Source organism: Pristis pectinata, chromosome 12, assembly GCF_009764475.1.
Source record: "Pristis pectinata isolate sPriPec2 chromosome 12, sPriPec2.1.pri, whole genome shotgun sequence".
NCBI classification, from domain to species: domain Eukaryota; kingdom Metazoa; phylum Chordata; class Chondrichthyes; order Rhinopristiformes; family Pristidae; genus Pristis; species Pristis pectinata.
Window position 1 is genome coordinate 53,158,636 of NC_067416.1, and position 8,754 is coordinate 53,167,389.

General features: G+C 46.2%; 1 gene segment (V, D, J or C); it reads left to right on the top strand.

The window, feature by feature from the left end:
- The first annotated feature begins 3,135 nt into the window (after positions 1-3,135).
- LOC127576427 (T cell receptor alpha variable 20-like) lies at positions 3,136-5,827 on the top strand. The segment is given in 2 exon segments: positions 3,136-3,178; positions 5,457-5,827. Coding segments are annotated over 2 exon segments (414 nt in total).
- Positions 5,828-8,754: the final 2,927 nt, after the last annotated feature.

Here is an 8,754-nt window from a genome sequence, read left to right on the forward strand (position 1 = left end):
TGTGTTTCCCGTACGCTGAATGCAAGCTCGGGCTATTCATTTATTTTATCCTTTATTGCAGGAACTAGAGGAGAAGATTCAGTGATCCAGGACCCTCCAGAGTTAATGGCCGAGGAGGGACAGACCATAATACTGAACTGTAGTTACACGACAACTGATGCAAATATTTTTTGGTACATTCAGCATCGCGGGGAATCTCCAGTATATTTGCTGAAGGTGTATAGCTTTGGAAAGATGGAACGGCCGCCAGAGTGTTCACAGAGATTTACCGCTGATTTGCAGAAAGACAGCAAGAGAGCTCACTTTAATATCTCCGGGGCTGTTGTTTCGGACTCCGCCGTGTATCTCTGTGCCACGAAGCCCACACTGTTGCAGCACGATGGAGGGTCCGGACAAAAACCGCCTGTTGGTGTGACAATGAGCGCACACTAGATGGCGCCCTTTGCCGTCAAGCGAAACTTTCACACTGGAAACAGTGAGGATCACGAATTGCATTCAAGAGGGTGCAGAGCAGCTGGGCTCAGCAAAGACTCTCGTCCAATCTTGCGGAATCGTTGTTGAATTCAACTCATACCTGTAATTACAAGTCGGAACTTTACAAAGTATATCCGGCACAACTTCATGTCCCCTTTCCCCCGTTGCATACAACACGATATGCGGCTGACAACGTCGCTTGAAATCGTCTTTGATCATTTTTGTAGATTTCCTTCTGCACGTAACAATGAAATGAATGGGAAACTGGCGATACAGTGCGTTGCATTTCCAGAAAACACTGAATAAGACGTCGCATAGAGGTTACTGCACTAGCAAGGATAGAGAGCGTGAAGGACAAAGAGGCATAACCTTGGGAGCAGGCAGTGAGGTGCAGAGGGATAGAGGGAGGCAGACAGGGAAAAATAGACTGAGGAGAGCAAGGTAGATGCGTCTTGGACGGAGGGAGAGAGAGAGGCTGGAGAGAGAGAGAGAAAGACAGAGAGAGAGAGTGTGCGCGAGAGAGGGAGAGATTGGAAAATAAAGAAAAAGAGAAACAACGAGAAAAAATATTCGCGCAGAGCCCATCCCGGTTGCTCCCCTTGTAGGTTCAGTTATGATATACCGGCGAATCCTTGAAAAGGGCAACGGCACCAGCCATACAGAAAGATATATATACTGCTATTCTGTTCACATTTTCCAATATCGGTCACGTTCCATGAAATTCTTGAAAGGAATCTGGATTTTGATCGGGCCTGAAGACACATACGATGTGTTCCTTCTGTTCCTGGCCGAGGGGTTTGCAACGAGCGCACACTAGAGTGCGCGATTACCGGGAAACTGGAAGGGGCTCGCACACGTTGCAGTGGATGTCACGTGGTCCACTGAAGTTCGCGTCACTCGGTAACCAAAGACGCCCAAGCCTGAGGAATTCCTAGTGCATTGAGCTTGCACCCAGAGGTAGAAACAGAAACTTTATGAAGGATTACCGACACATCTGAATATCCTTGTTTCCCCTGCTATGGCGAAACCATATTGCTGTTGGAACTTTGCTGGAAATCGACTTTGGCCACTTTGTCACAGTTCCTTGATGATGTAACTCTCAGGATAAATTGGAACCTGGAGATGCAGCGTCTCTATATGTCAAGAAAACATTCGATAAGAAAGCATTTAATAAGGTCTCATACTGAAGATCACCGCAGAGATAAAGATTCGGTGGAGTCTATTGGCATGGAAAAGAGATTGGTTGAAGAAATTGGAAAACATGGGTGATCTTCGCATTGGGAACGTGGGATCCTCCAGAATGCAATCGCGTTGCCGCAAGTACTTAGAATTTACATTGATGATTTTGTTGAAGGCGCCGTGCGGCACCTAATACAATTTGCATAGGATGCAGTGATATATGGGGTTTGGAATATACGAGGATGATAAGGAGGGTGGGAGTATACGAGAGATTAGACCGACGGGGAGAGGAGATAGATAAAGAGGCGGATAAGAGAAAAACTTAAGAGTTGGGGATAAATATGAAGGAAAAACGAGAAAAAAATAACTCAATCCTGATTAGAGCAAACAGAAATATAACGGTAGAGAGAGAGAGAAAGAGAGAGAGAGAGAAAAGGCAAGGAGGTGGAGATGGTAGGATAGGAAAGAGAAGTAGAGAGCAAGAAATAACGAGCGAGAGAGACCTATGTATAATCTAGGTTCATGATTTAGCAAATGGACCATGCATCATGTAATAGAGTTTGCGCACGGTAGAGTGACATGTGGGATTGCAAATTGCGAGTAATAAAAAGTGGGAGGAGGGCAGAGCGAGATTAGAGCAGTGAGAAAGGGAAGTATCAGAGAGAGGAAAATGTGGAGGGAAACGGAGATGGCAGAGATGAGCGCGAAAGAGAGAGAATGAAAGAGGGACAAAGAGAGAGAACGGCACATAAGTAGAAGGGCGAACAGCCAGAGAGAGACGCACACTGAGCCTGTGCCCATTCTGATTGGTGCTCCGGTAGGCTCAGTCGTCTACCAGCCAATCCTTCAGCAGGGCAACGCCCGCTGTCTTTGACAAAGTGAAAAGTGCCGCTGATCTGACCTCAGACTGCAATACCGATCAAGTGGAATGAACTTCTCGAAAGTGATCCGCCTTTGTATCTAGCCCGAATCCAGACAGCATGTGTTCCCTCTGTTCCTTACTGATTATATTGGCCATGCTGCCCGGTGAGTCTCCAATAAACCAGCCTTTGTGTTTCCCGTACGCTCAATGCAAGCTCGGGATATTCATTTATTTTATCCTTTTTTGCAGGAACGAGAGGGGAAGATTCAGTGACCCAAGACCCTCCCGAGTTAACGGCCGAGGAAGGACAGACCATAATACTGAACTGCAGTTACACAACAGCTGCTGCATATATTTTTTGGTACATTCAGCATCGCGGGGAATATCCGGAATATTTGCTGAGGGTGTATAGCTCAGGAAAGGTGGAACGGCCTCCAGAGAGTTCACAGAGATTTACCGCTGATTTGCAGAAAGACAGCAAGAGAGCTCACTTTTATATCTCCGGGGCTATTGTGTCGGACTCCGCCGTGTATCTCTGTGCCACGAAGCCCACACTGTTGCAGCGCGATGGAGGGTCCGGACAAAAACCGGCTGTTGGTGTGACAATGAGCGCACACTAGATGGCGCCCTTTGCCGTCAAGCGAAACTTTCACACTGCAAACAGTGAGGATCACGACTTGCATTCAAGAGGGTGCAGAGCAGCTGGGCTCAGAAAAGACTCGTCCGAGCTTGTGGAATTGTTGTTGAATTCAACACATACCTGTAGTTACAAGTTGGAACTTTACAAAGTGTGTTCGGCACGACTCCATGTCCCCTTTCGCCCGTTGCATACAACACGATATGCGGCTCACAACATTTGCTAGAAATCGTCTTTGATCATTTTTGTAGATTTCCTTCTGCACGTAACAGTGAAATGAATGGGAAACTGGTGATACAGTGCGTTGCATTTCCAGAAATCATTCAATGACACGTCGCATTAGAGGTTACTGCACTAGCAAGGATAGAGAGCATGAAGGACAAAGAGGCAGAAGGGTGGGAGCAGGCAGTGAGGTGCAGAGGGATAGAGGGAGGCAGACAGAGAAATATAGACTGAGGAGAGCAAAGTAGATGCGTCTTGGAGGGAGAGAGCTGGGAGAGAGAGAAAGATAGACAGAGAGCGAGAGAGAGAGAGCGAGAGTGCGCAAGAGAGAGAGAGAGAGAAAATGGAAAATAAAGAAAAAGAGAAACAGCCAGAAAAATATTCGCGCAGAGCCCACGCCGATTGCTGCCCCTTTGGGCTCAGTTATGACGCACCGGCAAATCCTAGGAAAGGGCAACGGCACCAGCCTTATTGAAAGATATGCATGCTGCTGATTTCACATTTTCCAATATCGGTCACGTTGCATAAAATTCTTGAAAGTAATCGGGTTTGGATCGAGACTGATAACACATACGATGTGTTCCTTCTGTTCCTGGCCGAGGGCTTTGCAACGAGCGCACCCTAGAGTGCGCGATTACCGGGAAACTGGAAAGGGCTTGCAGACGTTGCAGTGGATGTCACGTGGTCCACTGAAGTTCACGTCACTCGGTAACCAAAGGCGCCCAAGCTTGAAGAATTGTTCGTGCATTCAACATGCACCCAGAGGTACAACAGAAACTTTATGAAGGAATTCCGACACATCTGAATATCCAGTTTCCATTGCTATGGGAAAACGATACTGCAGTTGAGAACTTTGCTGGAAATCGACTTTGGCCACTCTGTCACTGTTCCTTGAGGATGTAACTGTCAGGATAAATGGGAAGCTGGAGATGCAGCGTCTCTATATTTCAAGAAAGCATTCGATAAGAAAGCATTTAATAAGGTCTCATACTGAAGATTACTGCAGAGATAAAAATTCTGGTGGAGTCTAATGGCAGGAAAGGAGATTGGTTATAAAATTTGGAAATCGTAGGTGACCTTCGGATTGGGAACGTGGGATCCTCCCGAATTCAATCGTGTTGCCGCAAGTACTTCGAATTTATATTGATGATTTTGTTGAAGGCACCGTGCGGCATCTAATACAATTTGCATAGGATGCAGTGATATATGGGTTTGGAATGTACAAGGAGGATAAGGAGGGTGGGAGTATGCGAGAGATTAGACCGACGGGGAGAGGAGATAGATAAAGAGGCGGATAAGAGAAAAACAGAGGGTTGAGTATAAATATGGAAAACCGACAAATAGCTCAATTTTGATTAGAGCAGACGGAAAGATAAAGGTAGAGAGAGAGAGAGAAACGGCAAGAAGATAGAGATGGTAGGAGAGGAAAGAGAAGCAGAGAGAAAGAAATAACGAGCGAGAGAGACCTATTTATAATCTATGTTCATGATTGAGCAAAATGGACCGTGCGACATGTAATAGAGTTTGCACACGGTAGAGTGATATGTGGGATTGCAAGTTGCGAGGAGGAATAAAAAGTGGGAGAAGGTCAGAGCGAGATGAGAGCAGAGAGAAAGAGAAAGATCAGAGAGAGGAAAATGTGGAAGGAAACGGAGATGGCAGAGATGAGCGCGAAAGAGAGAGAAGATGAAAGAGGGACAGAGAGGGAGAACGGCACATAAATTTAACTGGGAACAGCCAGAGAGAGAGACACACACTGAGCCTGTGCCCATTCTGATTGGTGCTCCGGTAGGCTCAGTCATCTACCAGCCAATCCTTCAGCAGGGCAACGCCCTCTGCCTTAGACAAAGTGAAAAGTGCCGCTGATCTGCCCTCAGTCTGCAATACCGATCAAGTGGAATGAATTCCTCGAAAGTGATCTGCCTTTGGATCTAGCCCGAATCCAGACAGCATGTGTTCCCTCTGTTCCCTACTGATTGTATTGGCCGTGCTGCCCGGTGAGTCTCTGACAAACTATCTTGTGTGTCTCCCGTACGCTCAACGCAAGATCGGGATATTCATTTATTTTATCCTTTATTGCAGGAACGAGAGGGGAAGATTCAGTGACCCAAAACCTTCCCCAGTTAACGGGCGAGGAAGGACAGACCATAATACTGAACTGTAGTTACACGACCGCTGCTGCATATATTTTTTGGTACATTCAGCATCGTGGAGAATCACCAGAGTATTTGCTGAAAGTGTATAGCTCAGGAAAGATGGAACGGCCTCCAGAGTGTTCTCAGAGATTTACCGCTGATTTGCAGAAAGACAGCAAGAGAGCTCACTTTTATATCTCCGGGGCTGTTGTGTCGGACTCCGCCGTGTATCTCTGTACCAAGAAGCCCACACTGTTGCAGCGCGATGGAGGGTCCGGACAAAAACCGGCTGTTGGTGTGACAATGAGCGCACGCTAGATGGCGCCCTTTGCCGTCAAGCGAAACTTTCACACTGCAAACAGTGAGGATCACGAACTGCATTCAAAGAGGGTGCAGAGCAGCTGGGCTCAGAAAAGACTCTCGTCCGAGCTTGTGGAATTGTTGTTGAATTCAACACATACCTGTGTTACAAGTCGGAAGTTTACAAAGTGTGTTCGGCACAACTCCATGTCCCTGTTTCCACGTTGCAGACAACACGACATGCGGCTTCTAACGTTGTTGGAAATCGTTTTTGATCATTTTTATAGAGTTCCTTGAGCATGTAACAGTGCAAGGAATGGGAAACTGGAGATACAGTGTATTGCATTTCCAGAAATAATTCGATAAGACGTCGCATTGGAGGTTACTAAACCAGCAAGGATCGAGAGCGTGAAGGACAGAGAGACAGAAGGGCGGGAGCAGGCAGTGAGGAGCAGAGGGATCGAGGGAGGCAGACAGAGGAAAATAGATTGAGGAGAGAAAGGTTGCTGTGTGTTGGAGGGACAGAGGGACAGAGGGGAGAGAGAGAGAGGGAGTAAGAGAGAGAAAGAGAGAATGGAAAATAAAGAAAAAGAGAAACAACCAGAGAAAAATTGGCGCAGAGCCCATTCTGATTGGTGCCCCTGTAGGCTCATTTATGATGCACCGGCGAATCCTCTAACAGGGCAACGCCACCTGCCTTATACAAAGAATAGTATGCTGCTGGTCTATTCACATTTTCCAATATTGCTAACGTATCATGAACTATTTCGGAGTGATCTGGCTTTTGATCGTGCCTAATGGCACATATGTTGTGTTCCTTCTGTTCCTGGCAGAGGGAGATGCAAAGATAGCTCGCTTGGGTTCGATTTCCGAGCAACCGGAAGGGGCGTGCACACGTTGTAATTGGTGTCACGTGGTCCACAGAAGTGAGCGGCAGTCGGTAACCAAAGACACCCAAGCTTTCGAAATTGTTGGTGCATTCAACTTGTACCCAGAGGTACAAACAAGAACTCAATAAAGCATATTCAGGACACCCGAATGTCCCGTTTACCCTGCTGTGGGGAAAATCATTTTGCAGTTGAGAACTTTGCTGGAAATCGACTTTGGCCACCTTGTCACAGTTCCTTAACTGTCAGGATAAATGGGAACCTGGAGATGCAGCGTCTGTATATTTCAAGAATGCATTCGATAAGAAAGCATTTAATAAGGTCTTATACTGAAGATCACTGCAGAGATAAAAATTCTGGAGATTGGTTCAAAAACGAACACAAAGAGTGGGAAATATATGGATGATCTTCGGAATGAGAACGAATAACTCTTGGGGTGCTCCAGAATTCAATGGTGTTGCTTCAACTACTCTTAATTTATATCGATGATTTATCTGAAGACACGATGCAGCATGAAACAGTGATATGTTGGTTAGGAAGATGTGAGGAGGGTAAAGAGGAAGGGGTATGAGATAGTTTAGAGAGTAAGAAAGAGAAACAGGCAGATAAGAGGAAAAGAGAGAGACGGGGATAAATATAAAGGAAAACAGACGAGCTGAACTGCAGAGAGAGAATTGAATATATAAATATATACAGGAGAAATAGCCATATATATAGTAGAGAGAGAGAGAGAGGGGGGGGGGGGAGGGGATTGGAGCAGATGAGCGAGGAGCCCAGGGCAGAGAGAGGCACACATAGAGAGGTAGAGACAAAAACACCGAGGAAATAAAGGGTGATATTTGATATCGGGAGAGAGAGAGCCAACGGGAGAACGGAATGAAATGTGGAGAAACAGCCAGAGAAAAATTCAATCCAAGCACATTCCGATGGGTGCCATGATAGACCGTTATGGGTTTCCAGCCAATGCTTTAGCAGGGCAACTCCCCCAGTCTTACACAGAGTGAAGGGTGCTGTTGAACTGATCTCATTCTCTGACTTCGGTCAAGTGGTATTAACTTCTTTAATGTAATCTGCATTTTGTTCGGGCCTGAAGCACGACACCATGAGTTCCCTCTTTTCCTGTTCAGGGGTTGCAATGCGTGCTCACTAAAGGGCTCTCTCAGCCGGGTAAATGGAAGGATCACACACACGTAACAGTGAGTTTTACGTGGTTCAGTTAAATGGGCGGCGCCAGGTAATAAAAGGCACCTAAGCCTGAGGATTTGTCCTTGAAATCAAGTCGTGCACGTTGGTAAAATAAGAGTTTTTCAAAGAATTTCAGAGACACTTGCACCTGTCGTCGGCAAAGATATATCCCGGTTGAGCACGTTGCTAGAAATTGACTATGATCACTTTGTTGCAGCTTCTTGAGGATGTAACAGTGAGGATAAAGTAACACCAAGCGGTACAGCGTCTGTATATTTCTAGAAAGTGTTTGAGGAAATGTCACAATGAAGGGTTCTGCAGGAGATACAAATTCCGATAGTGTTCTATTCATTCGGCTTGGGGATTGGATCGTTGACGGAAGCAATGAGTCGGAAAGAAATGGGTGATTTTCGCATAGACGGTGAATAACTGGCGGATTACATAGGATTCAGTGGTGCCATCATCTATATTCACGATTTAGCAAAATGGATCATGCAACATGCAACGGAAATTGCTCACGGTAGAGTGAGATGTGGGATTGCAAGTTGCGATGAGAGATGATAGGGAAAGAACAGCAAAGAGAAAGTGATTAGAGCTGCGAGAAACAAAACTTAGAGACAGGAAAATCTGGAGAGAAAGGGAGATGGGAGAGATGAGTGAGAAAGAGAGAGAAAGAAAGAGAGACAGAGAGAAATGTGTGAGAGAGAGCGGCATATAAATAGAAGTAGGAACAGCCAGAGTGAGAGAGAGAGAGGGATACTGAGCCAGAGCCCATTCTGATTGGTGCCCCAGTAGGATCAGTATTGTCCCACCCAATCCTTCAGCAGAGTGGTAGATGACTGAGCCTACCAGGGCACCAATCAGCAGCGAGTC